The 19,515-nt window shown below is 38.7% G+C and overlaps 1 protein-coding gene across 1 annotated transcript in view; it reads right to left on the minus strand.

The window, feature by feature from the left end:
• Positions 1-1,994: 1,994 nt before the first annotated feature.
• The window catches only part of ppp3cca (protein phosphatase 3, catalytic subunit, gamma isozyme, a), a 41,369-nt gene continuing 23,848 nt past the window's right edge, over positions 1,995-19,515 (minus strand). Inside the window, exons 5-14 of the mRNA XM_058070279.1 lie at positions 18,698-18,843; positions 18,460-18,599; positions 16,565-16,642; positions 16,384-16,478; positions 16,158-16,283; positions 14,185-14,262; positions 13,989-14,073; positions 11,904-12,001; positions 9,393-9,419; positions 1,995-4,598 (exon numbers count right to left, since the gene is read on the minus strand). Of these exons, the coding sequence (XP_057926262.1) occupies positions 4,438-4,598; positions 9,393-9,419; positions 11,904-12,001; positions 13,989-14,073; positions 14,185-14,262; positions 16,158-16,283; positions 16,384-16,478; positions 16,565-16,642; positions 18,460-18,599; positions 18,698-18,843 (1,034 nt within the window). The 3' untranslated portion in view covers positions 1,995-4,437. The remainder of the gene's footprint in view (positions 4,599-9,392; positions 9,420-11,903; positions 12,002-13,988; positions 14,074-14,184; positions 14,263-16,157; positions 16,284-16,383; positions 16,479-16,564; positions 16,643-18,459; positions 18,600-18,697; positions 18,844-19,515) is intronic.

The following is a 19,515-nucleotide window of genomic DNA, read 5'->3' on the forward strand; positions in this document are numbered from 1 at the left end:
GTTTCTTTCTACTCCTTTTGGACATGTGGAACTGGGAACTGATTATGGGATGCACTCAATTGAAAAAAAAACTATATTAGGAAAGCAGGAAGTGAACAAATGTAACAGTTACTGATTGTAAAAGTACCAGACGGAGGGGTAGGATTTAATAAGCTTTGCTTCTTCCTACTCCTTTTTGGACATGTGGAACTGGGAACTGATTATGGGATGCATTCAATTGTAATCTGATGCATGTTCAAATGAAATTAAACCATTACCAACAAAGCGTTTAGAAGACACATTCAAAGACACATGTAGTATCCTTCACTGGTCGCTAGGTGTCAGCAACGTTCTAAAAGACACACTATTCTTATTTTCTCCATAATGTTAAAGACAGTACAATTTGCTGTAATTATAAAAATATCCCATTTATAAAAAAGGAATCCTTATCACAGTGAAGCCTGGAACCAGAATAAAATAAACAGAATAAACTTATCAATGACTGTAATATTGAATTGAATTGAATTCCAAAAATGTAAATAAGAAAGGACAAATGGCTGGTTTTAAATTTTATTCTTATCTTTCAAGTGATACATCTATAAAGAATTCATTGCCTTGCATGACAGGTACGGTACATTGTTTAACCCTTTCTACAGCCAGTAGAAGATTCTTGATGCGCAAAAGATAGAAGAGGACCTGGCAGGTCCGTGTACTGTGCGGTTCTCTCAATAAAGCCTTCCCTTTTAAAGCAACATTAAAAACAATATGAATATTTATGGATACATGGATACTTTTTTCCACAGAATGAGTCAAAAATCATTTTCTTTCCAAACTGGTGAACTCCCAGCGTGAATTTATGAAGAGCCAAAAAACACACACATCGGACATATGACCTTGAAGTACCCTTCCAAATACTAATACATAGAGGGGGTATATTATGTAAATAAACACATGTAGATATGCTAATAGACGGAATATAAGCTCTGTGATCTTGGTAAAAAAAAAAGTTTATTATTTGTATGAACTTTTATTTATTTATTTATTATTTGTGCATTTTTGGTTAATTTTTTCAGCACCCCCCCCCTCCCTCCCAAAAAAAAAATATTTGAACTTTCTCCATAATCATTGTATATGTTCTTCTCATAATATATGACTTTAGTACCACAATATTGTAAATTTTTCTCAATCTTTTTTTTTTTAATTACAATACTTTATTCTCATAAAAATACAGTTTTTTCCATTTTTTGCCCCCCCCCCAAAAAAAATATTTTCATATTATGACTTATTCAACAACATAATTTTCCAAAAATACATTACATTATTTTTTTATTACAACTTAAAAAATATCACTTTACTGAAATATTAAATGTTTTTCCTAATAATAATAATAATAATAATAATAATAATAATAATAATAATAATAATAATAATAATAATAATAATAATAATACTAATAACACTTTAATTGCAATTTATTTTCCTAATATTTTGACTTTATTCTTGGAAAATTACTGCATATTTTTCCAATTTATATGTTGTTCCCCCCCAAACAATTTCACATTTCTTCTTGTAATTTTTTTTTCATATTATGATTTTATTATTATTATTATTAATTAATTTATTATTATAGATTTCCTATTATGATAACTTTTTCAGTAACCTAATTTTCCCCCCAAAACATTTTTATTTATTATTTTGCTATTTTTATTACTTGTTTCCCTTCATATTTTGATTTATTCTTGGAAAATTACTACTTTTCCTGTTATATTTTTGTGTACTTTGTGTACTTTTTGTACACCGCTGACATATATAAACAGAAGTCATAATGAAAAAAACTAAAATAAATATTGGCTATACAGATTTGCTAACTTTTGGTCAAAACAAAACAATAAAGCATATATAATATAATAAAGCATAAAGAACATCTAATTCACCATAAATTGGTCATTTATGAATACTTGATAATACAAGCATACAGTATGTACCTTTGATGGAAAGGCCACCATTTTCACATGTTTATTATCATGTTTTTTTTTTTGAGTTTGAGACTTCTCACTTTGGTGGGAGATCATGAACGCACCATCGACCTTTCTATGAATATACATAAGAATGACCATATGTCATATGTATGTCATATGTCCGATGCGTGGTTTTTTAGACGACAATTGGGAGTGAAATATGACGAGCCATGAGATGACTACAGTACTGCTTGGCCTTGCCAAATATACATTGGAATTCCACACGGGAACGCCAGTCTCCATATAACATAACGCTGTCATTTAGAAGCTTCTTATTTAACACTGTTGCCACAATGAAAAGGAACACATACAGTACATCTGCATACCGTAGAATAAAACAGCAGATGGAGACACTGATACAGCTTTAAAAGCAACAATAGGATCCACAAACATTTTTTTTTTTTTCTCGGTTTTGTTTTTGTAATTCCGAATAAATACTGAAATATTTGCCGTCACGAAAAGTTTTACAAGCGCTTTTTTTTTGGGCAACAAAATGTCCTCTTTTGTTTCAACAGGAAATAAAATAAGAGTCTTAAAGAAATGTCGGTTGGTGTGCTTCCATCCAGGACCGTGGGGAGTGGGGGGGATGGGGGGGAGTGACAGAGTGTGCTGAAGGGGTGGGGTCTAAAATGGGGGGGGGGGGTGGGGTTGGGGGCGTGGACATGCTAGCTGCCATCAAAAGATCACTGCAACTGATTATGGGATGCGCTCAATTGAAAAAAAAAATTAAACTATATTAGGAAAGCAGGAAGTGAACAAATGTAACAGTTACTGATTGTAAAAGTACCAGATGGAGGGGTAGGATTTAATAAGCTGTGCTTCTTCCTACTCCTTTTTGGACATGTGGAACTGGGAACTGATTATGGGATGCACTCAATTGAAAAAAAATTAAACTATATTAGGAAAGCAGGAAGTGAACAAATGTAACAGTTACTGATTGTAAAAGTACCAGATGGAGGGGTAGGATTTAATAAGCTGTGCTTCTTCCTACTCCTTTTTGGACATGTGGAACTGGGAACTGATTATGGGATGCACTCAATTGAAAAAAAAGTTAAACTATATTAGGAAAGCAGGAAGTGAACAAATGTAACAGTTACTGATTGTAAAAGTACCAGATGGAGGGGTAGGATTTAATAAGCTGTGCTTCTTCCTACTCCTTTTTGGACATGTGGAACTGGGAACTGATTATGGGATGCACTCAATTGAAAAAAAAATTAAACTATATTAGGAAAGCAGGAAGTGAACAAATGTAACAGTTACTGATTGTAAAAGTACCAGATGGAGGGGTAGGATTTAATAAGCTTTGCTTCTTCCTACTCCTTTTTGGACATGTGGAACTGGGAACTGATTATGGGATGCACTCAATTGAAAAAAAAATTAAATTATATTAGGAAAGCAGGAAGTGAACAAATGTAACAGTTACTGATTGTAAAAGTACCAGATGGAGGGGTAGGATTTAATAAGCTGTGCTTCTTCCTACTCCTTTTTGGACATGTGGAACTGGGAACTGATTATGGGATGCACTCAATTGAAAAAAAAATTAAACTATATTAGGAAAGCAGGAAGTGAACAAATGTAACAGTTACTGATTGTAAAAGTACCAGATGGAGGGGTAGGATTTAATAAGCTGTGCTTCTTCCTACTCCTTTTTGGACATGTGGAACTGGGAACTGATTATGGGATGCACTCAATTGAAAAAAAAATTAAACTATATTAGGAAAGCAGGAAGTGAACAAATGTAACAGTTACTGATTGTAAAAGTACCAGATGGAGGGGTAGGATTTAATAAGCTGTGCTTCTTCCTACTCCTTTTTGGACATGTGGAACTGGGAACTGATTATGGGATGCACTCAATTGAAAAAAAAATTAAACTATATTAGGAAAGCAGGAAGTGAACAAATGTAACAGTTAGTGATTGTAAAAGTACAAGTCAACAAACCCCGTTCCCATGTCTTCGTCAAAGTTTGGTGAAAATGTTATAAATAAGACATTTTTCTCGACAGTATAAAAGAGTAGTTTGATATACCCCCGGCCCCCCCGGCCCCCGCCCCCCGCCCCCAATAGAATCAACACCGTACCTCAATTGAAACCCTGTCAAATGAGCCTACAGAATAAACATCCACAAGGTATCCGTCGCCAAACACATAAACATCAATGAAAAAGAGACTAAAGCTTCATCTAACTTTACCAACTCAAATGTAGAAATTCCTCTTTTTTCAAATATTCCGATTCAAATAAACGGAAGTGTGAACAAGGAGTGGAACAGCAAGAATGTTTTCATTCCATAAGCGGATGCTAGGAGGACATTAAATATCTAGTGTACTCTTGTCTTTTCACCGGCGATGCTGCTGCTTCCTTTCCCAAGCAGAAGATAAACGGACAGGTGGAAGCGATGGGAAAAGGGAAATGGGAAAACGGGAACGGAGGGCGTTCCCGTGGCTTATCCGTCAGTGCCATTCTTGTTGGGTGCACTGGTATTAATAGTGGTGCCGTCAGGGTGCTGGGCATCTTTACGAGGCGGCATCCTCTCGTTTATCCGATCCAGGCCTCGCGCTTCCTCGAAATTGCGAATTTTCCTCGTGGGAGAGAAGCCTTGGATGGCTGACGGGAAGAAAAGGGATGCAACAGGAAGTCAAATCACCAAATGTTCACGCTTCATTCCAAGGTCATTTGTGCAGAAATTGCGTGTGAATGCTGAAGAGCTGAAGGGGAATTCTAATAAGCAACACAAAATGTGGAATTCAAAAGAAACGGGAGGTTGTGGGATGTGGAAAATCAAACAAGCGGATGCTGGAATGGTTTGAATGGGTTCAGGAATGTGACATTCATTTCAAGTGGGAATTTGGGGGCTGGGAATTTGTTCTTTTGGGGGATGTGGAACATTATGGTCCAAATTCCCTGAATGAACGGAAAGTTTTCCTTTTGGAATGCTTTGAATCAGTTTAGAAAAGTTTTCATTTTCAATGGGAATGTTGTCAAAAAAGGTGGGACTTTAGCCTGAATGTGTTGATACCGGAATAGCTTGAATTTAAAAATGAGAATTTTATTGCTGGAAAATGTGGAATTCTGGGAAAAGTGGGAATGTTTGAGTCGGAATGTCCTGATTGTTTTCATGTTGGAATGGATCAATTGTCCATCATTTTTAATGGGAATGTTGTAATAGGAAATGTGGTTGTTTTTGGGATGTGGAAAATTGTGGAACCATGCCATTCATTTCAAATGGGAATTTCTGTTTGAGAAAATGTGGAATTCGGCTAAAGGTGCCAATTTTGGAATGTTTAAAATTGAGAGTAGAAATGTGTTGATGCTGGAATGGTTTTAATGAAAAAAATCTATTCCTCTTCAAAAGGAATTTCTGGGCTGGAAAATGTGGAATTCCAGAAGTAGTGGGAATTTGGATGTGTGTGGAAAAATTCCAATTCATCCGAATATCCTGAATGTTTTCATGTTGAAATGGTTTGAATCAGTTGATAAGTATGAGACGTGGAAATTGTCCATTCATTTTCAATGGGAATGAAAAAAGTGGGAATTTTTGGGATGTAATAGTTAGTCTTTTGGAGTTGTTTGAATCGGTGGACAAATATGGAATGCTGGAAAAAGTGGGCATTTTGGGGGATGTACAAAGATGCTGGCTATGCTATAATGTGTTGGTGCTGGAATGGTCGGAATGGCTTGAGAGATATGGAAAAGTCTATCCATTTCAAGTGGAACTTCTCGGCTGGAAAAAAAATCCTGGGAAACTGAGAATATTTTGAATCTGAATTCATGGAATACATTGATTGTTTTGATGTTTGAGTTGAAAAATGTGGAAGTAGTGGGAATTGGTCAAATCAAGGAACATTGTTGGAAACATGTGGAATATTGGGGTTGGTCTGCATGTTCGGAATGAGCTGAATGTTTTCATGTTGGAATAGTTTGTATCAGTTGAGAAATATGAGTGATGTGGAACTTGTAAAAAAAATTATCCATTAATTTTTAAAATGGGAATGTTGTCACAAAAAATGTACAATTGTGGAAAATTTGGGAATTATTTTGGAATGTTTTCATAGTAGTAATTCATGAGACAATACTCGAGATTGGGCCTGAGACAAGATGTTAACACTACTTTTAAGAAAAGTACCATGAAAAATATATAATAATATATTCCAATGTATTACTGTAATTACACTCTGTGTGTATGCTAGCAGCCCCACCTCTCCCCACTGTATGACTCCATTCATGACGTTGTTCTGTGGAACAAACCGAGTGGTGTGCCAAGGTGATGAAAACAATGCAACAATGAGTTTAGAATTTAGAGGTGGGAGAAGCAAAAATAATTTAGTTAATTTTCATTTATGATGTGATTAATTAATTAATCCCAGTACCCACTTGTGTTGATAGATAATCACGTTGTCCCGAAAAGAGTAGAATATTTGGAGGTTGGAGTGGTTTGACGAATGTTGTAAAGTAGTCGAGGATCAACGGTGCAGAATAACGTAAATATGTCTGACGCTTCTTCAGCATTCCCACGCTAATACATTAGCTACGTGAGTTAATGAAATGCTATCTGCTATCACAGATGGACGGCAAAGACAACACATGCACAACGACTCTATCGTGTTCAAACACCTGAGAAACAAGTTATGACAATCAAGACACCTCACACTCGGGGTGACTTACGGTAATTTCCCGAAATCAGCCATGGAACCCAGAAAAGGTGAGCAAATGACAAGAAAACTCGTAAGGGAGTGTTAAGACATATTCTTCACTTATTCAAATATTACATACATTACAAAGTACAGTAAACCTCGGATATATCGGACTCGGATATATCGGAAATTCGCTCACAACGGACAGATAAAAAAGAACCGATTTTTCTGTAATGCATTTCCAATAAAAATTCATTGCATATATCAGATTTTTTATAACGGATTTCGCCTATTTCGGACAAAATCTCCAGTCCCGTTCCAATGCATTTCCATGAAATTTCCCTCGCATATATCGGATGGCCGCATCGTGGCGCTCCGATTCGCCGAATCGTGACAGGCCGCTATACGACGTCATTTGCAGCGTTTGCAGCGTTGCCTGCGCGTCCAGGTACATTGGAAACATAGTCAAGGAAGTGCCTTTTTATAACGGATAAAATCCCATTTACGCATATACCGGATATAAATCCGATATATGCGTAAAACGGACATTTTCCGGTATACGCATATAACGGATTTCGCTTATATCGGACAAAACCAGTGGGAACAATTGAATCCGATATATCCGAGGTTTACTGTAGTTAGCAATAGTTTTATACAGTAAACCTCGGATATATCGGACTCGGATATATCGGAAATTCGCTCACAACGGACAGATAAAAAAGAACCAATTTTTCCGTAATGCATTTCCAATAAAAATTCATTGCATATATCAGATTTTTTATAACGGATTTCGCCGGATTTCGGACAAAATCTCCAGTCCCGTTCCAATGCATTTCCATTAAATTTCCCTCGCATATATCGGATGGCCGCATCGTGGCGCTCCGATTCGCCGAATCGTGACAGGCCGCTATACGACGTCATTTGCAGCGTTTGCAGCGTTGCCTGCGCGTCCAGGTACATTGGAAACATAGTCAAGGAAGTGCCTTTTTATAACGGATAAAATCCCATTTACGCAAATACCGGATATAAATCCGATATATGCGTAAAAAACGCACATTTTCCGGTATACGCATATAACGGATTTCGCTTATATCGGACAAAACCAGTGGGAACAATTGAATCCGATATATCCAAGGTTTACTGTACTTCAAGGTAGATCTTCAATGACTCGGGTTCTCTTGCACCATCAGGTATCAGGATTTGTGGGATTGCCATGTTTAATAATTCCCATTACAAATCACTCATTGTAATATTACCAAAAATCACCATTATATCCCTTAATGATCATATAATTATTATTCACTTCAACAGAGCAGTCGTCATCAAGTCTTGTCTCTGTGTGTGTAGTGTGTACTTATTGTTCCAAATTGTGTGTGATCATACCACAACACAACACAACACAACACAGTGGCATAGCCAACCAGGAAGGGCAGTGGAGCGACGCCCAAATGCTGTAACAGGATTAGTTGCTGAAAATATCCCAGGAAGGGATGTCCCTGGTCTTATCTTGGACAAAGTCTTAGCAGGCTTTGACCGCATTGGTGCAGTCCGACGACTGAAAACAACAACTACCATTAATAAGCAAGTATTTGTGAGTGTCAGGTATTACGTAAAAAAATATACAAGACACCGATAATGCAAGAGTAACCAGCAATTACACTGACTATGCAGTAGCCACGTTTACATGAGGAGTTTTTCTCTTTCCGAATGACCTTTTTCCGAAAGCAATGGTATACATGGAAAGGAATATTCCGCTATAATCAACCGGAATAGTCAATAGGGCATGCCCAGTAAAGCGTAAACACCAACATCACGTGATACCGACTTCCTGGAGTTTTTCTTTCACTTGTTGGAATAACTCCGTATTGCCAGCTCGGCACATGTTTTATATCAGGGGTCTCAAACACGCGGCCCGCGGGCCAAATGTGGCCCGCAGGACACTACATTGAGGCCCCCGCCTTGATATGAAAGTTTAAGCGCTTTAAGTTTGATATGGATGCTGTATGGTATCATGTACCCGGAAAAAATTATTACGTTTGATTAATGTTCATGTTAAAGGTTAAATAACTGTTAATAGTTATCCTCCCTATCCGTGTGGAAGTGGTAAGTTTTTGGCTATTTAAGTTTAAAGGAAATAACTTGAAGGCTACCGTTTAGGTCGCTAGCTCTCTAGTTTGCGAGTTAGCATGTGTCTCAAGACCCTGCAGTTGCGCAATATGTTGTAAATAAAAAGAGTATAAATGTGACTATAGTCGTGTTTTGTCATGTCTACAGGGCTCTAATAATGCTTTGTTCATTTTAATCTGAAAAAAAAATAATTTGTCTACCCACCAACTATATGTGGTTTCTTAAGTTTTTATTATTTGTCGTTTTATTATTATTATTATATTTATTTATTTATTACTGATTGATTGATTTTCTTTATTTTTGATTTGTTTATTTATTTTTCATCTTATTTTGTGTAGAAAAATAAAAAGTAAGATATTTGAGAACAGTGGAATGTTTTATCAGAGCTTTTATTGTAGAAAATTGGAACCAAAGCAAAGTTTTGTAAATTTTTTTGTTTTTAATAAATGCGTTTTTTTTTTTTTTTTTTTTTTTGAAAACCTGATGCAGCCCAGTCTCACCCAGATCCGAGCTCCAGTGGCCCCCAAGTAACCCGAATGGAATTGGAATATTTGGGTCCATGTAAACGTGGCTAGTAATATTTGTAATATAACAGACAGAGAACAGAAACATTAGAGTAGAACCATAAAGCCATGCGTACCTTTTGCTTTAGCTGCCTCAATGGTAGCTATGTTAAAAGAGGGTGGTGGTGGGGGGGGGGCAAAAAGGGAAACATTACAATGCAGCAAATACAAGCACCAGCAAAATTACTGTATAGGCATGTACAGTCATGTCACATGTCAAGGTTTACAGAAATGTACAGTGGAACTGTATTATTATTATTTAATTTAATATAATTTCCCGTTTTATTATTATTATTATATTTATTTATTGATTACTGATTGATTGATTGATTTTATATCATATCATGTCATATATGTCAAATCAGTCAAAATAATAAAAAATGACCAGTACTAAGAGGGACAGCTTTTGAACGAGTGAAGTGAATGACAAAAACGTTTTTTTTTTTGTCAAAAACCGAATGGTACACAAAGGTCCGACTGTATTTCACAATCAATAGACTTTTCAAAGTCTGACCCCGTCTAACTGGTCTGAAAGCGGGCACACATGGAACGGTGACATGACAGGGTTTTTCCCTTCTGATGGTTCTGTAAGTCTCTCACGTGGCGTCAGCGCCACACCCGACACGTTCCCCCGCGGGGGCGAGGCCAGGCACCCGACCTTTACATCAGAGGGTCAGCGGCCACATCCAAGGGATGAGAGGTTGACCTCTCAGGCACTTCACACAGAAATGTCTGCCCTTCTTTCGGTAGGAGTGGGGGGGCATTTATAAAAACTCTCTTCAAAGCTACTAGTGAAACACGGATGCTTTGCTAACATCACTCTTCTTCTACGGGAGACGATTAAAATGGCGGGCGAAATACGCTAGTTACCCAAGGAATGTTCTAGCAGCATCTGTCACCTTTGTTTTAACTTATTTTTACACTTGCGTGGATTTCTATGGCAATTGTTTTCAACTGTAAAAAGTCTTAAAACGGGCGGCACGGTGGTCTAGTGGTTAGCGCGCAGACCTCACAGCTAGGAGACCAGGGCTCAATTCCACCCTCTGCCATCTCTGTGTGGAGTTTGCATGCGTGGGTTTTCTCCGGGTACTCCGGTTTCCTCCCACATTCCAAAAACATGCTAGGTTAATTAGTGACTCCAAATTGTCCATAGGTATTAATGTGAGTGTGAATGGTTGTTTGACAAAGACATCTGGGATAGGCTCCAGCACCCCCCGCGACCCTCGTGAGGAAAAAGCGGTAGAAAATGAATGAATTAATGTAAAAAGTCTTAAAACGGGCGGCACGGCGGTCTAGTGGTTAGCGCGCAGACTTCACAGCGAGGAGACCAGGGTTCAATTCCACCCTCTGCCATCTCTGTGTGCAGTTTGCATGCGTGGGTTTTCTCCGGGTACTCCGGTTTCCTCCCACATTCCAAAAACATGCTAGGTTAATTAGCGACTCCAAATTGTCCATAGGTATGAATGTGAGTGTGAATGGTTGTTTGACAAAGACAGCTGGGATAGGCTCCAGCACCCTCCGCGACCCTCGTGAGGAAAAGCGGTAGAAAATGAATGAATTAATGTAAAAAGTCTTAAAACGGGCGGCACGGTGGTCTAGTGGTTAGCGCGCAGACCTCACAGCTAGGAGACCAGGGTTCAATTCCACCCTCGGCCATCTCTGTGTGGAGTTTGCATGCGTGGGTTTTCTCCGGGTACTCCGGTTTCCTCCCACATTCCAAAAACATGCTAGGTTAATTAGCCACTCCAAATTGTCCATAGGTATTAATGTGAGTGTGAATGGTTGTTTGACAAAGACAGCTGGGATAGGCTCCAGCACCCCCCGCGACCCTCGTGAGGAAAAGCGGTAGAAAATGAATGAATTAATTAATTAATGTAAAAAGTCTTAAAACGGGCGGCACGGCAGTTGAGTGGTTAGCGCGCAGACCTCACAGCTAGGAGACCAGGGTTCAATTCCACCCTCGGCCATCTCTGTGTGGAGTTTGCATGTTCTCCCCGTGCATGCGTGGGTTTTCTCCGGGTACTCCGGTTTCCTCCCACATTCCAAAAAAACATGCTAGGTTAATTAGCGACTCCAAATTGTCCATAGGTATGAATGTGAGTGTGAATGGTTGTTTGTCTATATGTGCCCTGTGATTGGCTGGCAACCACCAGTCCAGGGTGTACCCCGCCTCTCACTACCCCGAAGACAGCTGGGATAGGCTCCAGCACCCCCCGCGACCCTCGTGAGGAAAAGCGGTAGAAAATGAATGAATGAATGAAAGTCTTAAAACAGGAAGTAAAATTTCAATGTCTTCATATTTAGCTGCAGCAAAGGCGGCAATTTATTGAAAACTTACTATGACTTGTACTTATCTAGCAACAGTCATGGAGGAAAAAGACCATATCCACATGAGGTTCACTTATTTTCTTTACAACAGTATAATAGCAGCAAAAGAAAGCCTATTCTTCTTAGTTTGTCCCATGTTTTTTTAGTTCTCACTCAATGATAAAACCTGTTTTTCAAGAATGGAGTGACTCAGTGAACCACTTTGTGATCCATAACTTTTACCGCAGCTTGTGGGAAGGCACTAAAAAGCAGAAACGTACCAGTTTGTAAGGTCTGCTTTCCACCCGAGAGCACTCCCATGGGAAGAGTCCCGGTCGGAGTCAGGCCTTTGAGGGTTAATACACTCTCACTCTCTTCCCTGGAACACAAAGCCAAACACAATCACATGACGGCAGGAGATAGCAGAAATACCTCAAGGTTCTGAGGTTGTTTTGTAAATAAAGAGTCTAAAGTAATAAAGAGTGTAACCCGCCTCTCGCCCAAAGAACGCTGGGATAGGCTCCAGCATGCCTGTGACCCTCGTGAGGATAACCGGTGTCAGCAATAATGAGTCACGTAGAAGACTACTTTTTTAAATTATGGTTTATATTTACTGTGTCATTTAGATCAGGGGTCTCAAACACGCGGCCCGCGGGCCAAATGTGGCCCGCAGGACACTAGTTTGAGGCCCCCACCTTGATATGAAAGTTTAATGTTAGCACGGCCCACACAAGTTTGATATGGATGCTGTATGGTATCATGTACCCAGAAAAAATTATTACGTTTGATTCATGTTCATGTTAAAGGTTAAATAACTGTTAATAGTTATCCTCCCTATCCGTGTGGAAGTGGTAAGTTTTTGGCGATTTAAGTTGAAAGGAAATAACTTGAAGGCTACCGTTTAGGTCGCTAGCTCTCTAGTTTGCGAGTTAGCATGTGTCTCAAGACCCTGCAGTTGCGCAATATGTTGTAAATAAAAAGAGTATAAATGTGACTATAGTCGTGTTTTGTCATGTCTACAGGGCTCTAATAATGCTTTGTTCATTTTAATCTGAAAAAAATCATTTGTCTACCCACCAACTATATGTGTTTTTTTTTTAAGTTTTTATTATTTGCCGTTTTATTATTATTATTATATTTATTTATTTATTACTGATTGATTGATTTTCTTTATTCTTGATGTGTTTATTTATTTTTCATCTTATTTTGTTTAGAAAAATAAAAATTAAGATATTTGAGAACAGTGGAATGTTTTATCAGAGCTTTTATTGTAGAAAATCGGAACCAAAGCACTGAAAAAGTTCGTATATTTTTCAGTTTTTAATAAATGTGGTTGTTTTTTTTTGAAAACCTGATGCGGCCCAGCCTCGCCCAGACCCTAGCTCCAGTGGATTTAGATAATTGCATGTATAGCAGAAAATAGGAGGCTTTTTGTGAGAAAAAAAAAAAAACACACCTCATTTACCATCTGTTGGTATTCATTTAGAAATAAAAGAAATATACAGCATAAGTGTACCACTAGTGTTAAAAAAGCCCACAATTTATTACATACTTCACTAATAATAATATTTTTTCATCAAGTGTTGACAACGCCAAGCAGTCCTTGACTGCACAAAAGTTAGCGTGAGACACAGAAGTGAAATAAATACATAACTTCGATCTGTTTATGCAATATCTTACATCATCATCGTTAGCGATGAGTAGCTATACATTATATACTGTATTATATACTGTATACTGTATTATATGTGTGTAATAAGTGTGTGAGGCTGAGGTTTCTCATCTAATCACATCACTTAAACCAGGGGTGGGCAAACTACGGCCCGGGGGCCACATGCGGCCCACCAAGCGTTTGAATTCGGCCCGCCAGTTACTTTCAGAGTATTTCAACTTTTAACATGATGTCTTATTCAGTAAAAAAAAAAGTAAAATTACATTTTGTCGTTTGAGGGAAATGAGAACATATAGCTGATAGTATGACACTTTTACAAATTTCCCCACTAAGGGACGAATAAAGGCATATCTTAATCATATAAAATAAAATTAGAGTGTGTGTGTGTGTTAAATATATGTTCTGGCCCCCCGCACAATTTTGTTAACTCAACGCGGCCCATGAGTCAAAAAGTTTGCCCACCCCTGACTTAAACAGTCACTTTTATTGTAAATGCTGATCCAAAATCGGAGGAGACTGTCAAGCTAGCATGAAGGTGCTTTTTTTTGGATAAACTCTTTCCGAGATCTTAGCCAGGTACAAAAAATGACATAATATAAATATAGCAACCAGCATTACTGTTTAACTTAAGTGGAAGACAAATTGGATTGCAACATTTTACAAAGACGTGCAAAGTAAAAACACCGAGTCTGACCTGAGTACTGAGAAGACACGGGCCATTTTCCCCACTGCACGAATCTTATTCCGGATGACCTCCTTCCGCATTGCCGTGGTGCCACCTGGAAGACACAACACATCACTGTCACATCAAAGTATTCATTTCGAAATGTGGCTAAGTTGCTATAAAAAAAAAAAAAAAGCGGTGTGTCTTAAATCAGTCGCTAGCTTACCTTCATAAAGATCATCTCCCTCCGACATGAGCTCATCATCGGAGCAGATGTTGAGAACGTTCACCAACATCTCCGTCACTGTGGAGTAAGAGTAAACATTTCACAACTTCTGTCAGGTTTGTTCCTAACCTATTTAAATTTATTTGACCTCTTATAAAGCCTCAAAATGTTTTTACAATTTTTACAAAATTATGTGAGTAGGTTCTAAAAATATGAACTTTGACACAGGGGTTTCTAAAGTGTGGCCCGGGGCACATTTACGGCCTGTAGTTTGTTTTTTTGATTGTTTTTTTTTGCCATTTTACCAAAACAAAACAGCAAAAATTTTAAAAATAGAGCATAAAAATGTAAAGGGAAGTTGAAATGTTGATACTAATAAGCAATAATACAACAAAGCTTTGTCTTTAAAGGGGACCGATTGTGTTTTTTCCACTTTTTTGACCTATAAATGTAGTCAGAATTCTCGTGTTAAACGATGCCAAAGACGATGAAAGAAGCTTGGGATGTCTCAAAATGCTCGGTTTCAGAAGGCGTGGTAAAAACTGCTCCTTTGTGACATCACAGAGAGCCCGACTCCCTTATATGGTTCATAGTTTAGTGTATAGTTCATAGTTTAGCCTCAAAATGCTCGGTTTCAGAAGGCGTGGTAAAAACTGCTCCTTTGTGACATCACAGAGAGCCCGACTCCCTTATATGGTTCATAGTTTAGTGTATAGTTCATAGTTTAGCCTCAAAACGCTCGGTTTCAGAAGGCGTGGTAAAAGTGCTCATTTGTGACATCACAGAGGGCCCGACTCCCTTATATTAGGGGTGCTCATTAAGTCTATCGCGATCTACCGGTCGATCGCGGAGGTGGTACTGGTCGATCGCTGGTCGATCGCGGCGTGACATTAAAAAAATATCATCCCAGCATCAATGCCGTCACTTGATTGACATACAGGGCAGCCATTCAGATGACAACTGAATGTTGCCCTTCGGGTGACCAATCAAATCAAACGACGTCTCTAAGTGCAGCAGAACTTACGATGTCAGCCTATCATCCATCCCCGTTACTTGATTGACATACAGGACAACCAGTCAGATGACAACTGAATTTTGACCTTTAGGTCACCGCTCATGCGTAAACAACGATGCAAAGTGCTAAGCTAGTCGGCGAATTGCGAGATTTTAAGCCCTCGCTAACGTTTATGGTCACTAAAATGAGTGAAGGAGCTGGACCAAGTAAAAAGGCAAAAACTGGACCAAGTAAAAAGGCAAAAAACATATCACTTCCATACGGATATGGAATATTATACGGATATTATGATACGGATATTATCCATGACTGATAAACATTTGGAAGTGTGCTTGAGGCTGGCTATCAGCAGCTACTGTCCGGACTATGCATCCCTGGCTGGTTCAATTCAGTGCAAGTCATCAAAGTAAACTCAGGTAATTACAAAAAATGTTAATAGTTAATTATGTGTGTTTTGCAATATTGGCTCATTTGGTTATGTAAGGTACATCAACATACATTGTACGTACAAATAATCCTCAATACATTTGAAAATAAATAGATGTTTTGCATTTTTGTAGTGGCTAGATCATTTTGACTCGCTCATTTTAAAAGTAGCTCGCATGCTGAAAAAGTGTGAGCACCCCTGCCTTATATGGTTCAGAGTTTCGTGTATCGTTCATAGTTTAGCCTCAAAATGCTCGGTTTCAGAAGGCGTGGTAAAAACTGCTCCTTTGTGACATCACAGAGAGCCCGACTCCCTTATATGGTTCATAGTTTCGTGTATAGTTCATAGTTTAGCCTCAAAATGCTCGGTTTCAGAAGGCGTGGTAAAACTGCTCCTTTGTTATTACGTTTGCGGGTGTAACACCCGTGGCCACATCATTTATAAACAAAGTTGAACACGCCCACTTAATTAGGAACCTCCCCTTCAGTGCAAATAACACGCTAGCAACCACTTTACCAACAGATTGCATACCTTTCTCCCCAACAAAAGGCAACGACCATGTGAAGACGTCCATAAAATTGGGCAACCAATAAGGATGGGGGGAACAGTTGAACTGTCGGATATTCATCACGTTGTTCTCATATTTTAATACAGCAGCTACAGCAAAAAAAAAAAAAAAAAAATCACACAGAAAAGGAAATCCATGCATTAAAACATGTCAAGGAGTGAAATAAAAAAACTTTAAATATAAACAAACCTTTGTTGTTGTAGACATCCAGGTAATTTGGAGCTGAAAAGATTGTGATTAATGATGGGAAGCCAGTCGTTTGACTTTTTCTGTACATCCGATATCTATTGGGCAAAACAAAACAAACAATATAATATAAACAGTCATATTATAAACGCTTAAAGACGTGTCAATAAACTAACTAACTTACCCTGCATCTTGTGCTTCATGGGCTCTAATTACTGACAACAAGTTGTTATTTACCAAAAAGTCACAGACAGCTGAGTAACTGCGAAGACAGAACGAGAGATCAATCAATCAATCAATCAATCAATCTGTTTAAATGCCGAGCGCTAATCTTTTTAGCCGTGTACGGTAATCCCTCACCACTCTTTCAGTGTCACGGCTTGATTCTTTCACGTTTTACAAAAATATTTTAATTAATATATCATGCTGGTGGTTGAATATGGCCTGTTATTAGTAAATAAAACATACATATTTATAAATAATATTTATAAATTAAGCATTTACAAGCATAACATTGGCTAAATTAAGTTAACTGCTAATATAAGGCACACAAAAGATGTTGTGATGATATGAAGTATTGTACAGTGGTCACTAGATGTCAGTAATGTTACTGTTTGCTGTGATGCACAAGCACCAGACTTGATGTGTGTAGCAACAGGCTTTTATTGCAGGTTTTTAATGACCTCACTACAGACCAAATAATCCCTATACTGGCTACTGTTGTGGCCGTAAACCCACGGCAAGATAAAAATAAACTCTGGACCACCCCCAACATCACTTCCTGTCCACGACCCAATCAGCTCGCCTTATTATGTCTACTGTAGCTGGTGACTATGGGGGTGTGGCTTATGTCTAGAGGGTTGTAACAATGTTTAAAACTATTAACATAATATGTTTTCGATGCTATAAGACAGGGGTCTCAAACTCAATTTACTTGGGGGCCACTGGAGCTCGGGTCTGGGGGAGACTGGGCCGCATCAGGTTTTCCAAAAAAAACAAAAAAAATGTATTTATTAAAAACAAAAAAATAAAAAAAACTTTTCTTTGGTTCCAATTTTCTACAAGAAAAGCTCTGATAAAACATTCCACTGTTCTCAAATATCTTAATTTTTATTTTTCTGCACAAAATAAGATAAAAAATAAATAAACTAATCAAGAATAAAGAAAATCAATTAATCAGTAATAAATAAATAAATATAATAATAATAATAAAACGGCAAATAATAAAAACTTAAGAAACCACATATAGTTGGTGGGTAGACAAATTATTTTTTTAGATTAAAATGAACAAAGCATTATTAGAGCCCTGTAGACATGACAAAACACGACTATAGTCACATTTATACTCTTTTTATTTACAACATATTGCGCAATTGCAGCGTCTTGAGACACATGCTAACTCGCAAACTAGACAGCTAGCGACCTAAACGGTAGCCTTCAAGTTATTTCCTTTCAACTTAAATAGCCAAAAACTTACCACTTCCACACGGATAGGGAGGATAACTATTAACAGTTATTTAACCTTTAACATGAACATTAATCAAACGTAATAATTTTTTCTGGGTACATGATACCATACAGCAGGGGTCCCCAAACTTTTTCCAGTGAGGGCCACATGACTTTTCCCTCCTCTGAAGGGGGGCCAGGGTCAGGGTCGTTTGTTTGTTTATGTTCTATGACTGGGGCAAAGTGTGTTTGTAGTAACGTCGCCCCCAATAGGTTACCATTTCCAGTTCTATGACAGAAAAATGTACATGCTTTATTGTTCAAGGGGCCGGGTCAAATGTGGAAGTGGGCCGTGTCCGGCCCCTGGGCCTTAGTTTGGGGACCACTGCCATACAGCATCCATATCAAACTTGCGCGGGCCGCACTAACATTAAACTTTCATATCAAAGTGGGGGCCTCAAACTAGTGTCATGCGGACCACATTTGGCCCGCGGGCCGCATGTTTGAGACCCTTGCTCTAAGACAATTTCCGTTTTATTAAAAACAAATCTCATGAAAATGTACCTATCATGGTCATAAATATACGTGACGATATTAACTTTGAAGGACTAAATGAGAAATGATCAATGTTACCTGAAAAAGTAGGAGCAGCCTCTGACAGAGTTATGGTTAAAGTGTTCACTTGTCTTTTCACTGCCGTAGTCTTCACCGGGGTCGGCCCAAATCAGATCACACATGGGCCCAAACGCCGGCGGCTCCTTAAATCTATCTAACTGTTCCAAAATGCAAATAGTGTATATACGTTAGTACACGTTTTGGATATAATATCCTGTTTGAACGCGTATGACGACATGACACGAGAATGACTTACTTTCCTTATGTCATCAAGGCAATTGATTTCTGGTGAGAGTCCACCGTGGACACAAAGGAACTGTTGATTCAGCAGGGCAGCGAGGGGCAGGCAGTCAAAGGCCTCCATGCAGGCATCATAGACCCTTTCTGAGTACTTAATTTTACCTGTCAGAAACAAAGAGAATACAAGTATATGGTCATATGACTGAAGTACACTACAGGTGCAGGTAGAGCTGACTGGCAATATTTTTAATATTAAACTTCATTCATTCATTTTCTACCGCTTTTCCTCACGAGGGTCGCGGGGGGTGCTGGAGCCTATCCCAGCTGTCTTGGGGCGAGAGGCGGGGTACACCCTGGACTGGTCGCCAGCCAATCACAGGGCACATATAGACAAACAACCATTCACACTCACATTCATACCTATGGACAATTTGGAGTCGCTAATTAACCTAGCATGTTTTTGGAACGTGGGAGGAAACCGGAGTACCCGGAGAAAACCCACGCATTCACCCACGGAGAACATGCAAACTCCACACAGAGATGGCTGAGGGTGGAATTGAACCCTGGTCTCCTAGCTGTGAGGTCTGCACGCTAACCACTAGACTGCCGTGCCACCCGTTTTAAGACTTTTTACATTCATTCATTCATTCATTTTCTACCGCTTTTCCTCACGAGGGTCGCGGAGGGTGCTGGAGCCTATCCCAGATGTCTTTGTCAAACAACCATGCACACTCACATTAATACCTATGGACAATTTGGAGTCGCTAATTAACCTAGCATGTTTTTGGAACGTGGGAGGAAACCGGAGTACCCGGAGAAAACCCACGCATTCAC

Source organism: Doryrhamphus excisus, chromosome 4, assembly GCF_030265055.1.
Source record: "Doryrhamphus excisus isolate RoL2022-K1 chromosome 4, RoL_Dexc_1.0, whole genome shotgun sequence".
Classification (NCBI taxonomy): domain Eukaryota; kingdom Metazoa; phylum Chordata; class Actinopteri; order Syngnathiformes; family Syngnathidae; genus Doryrhamphus; species Doryrhamphus excisus.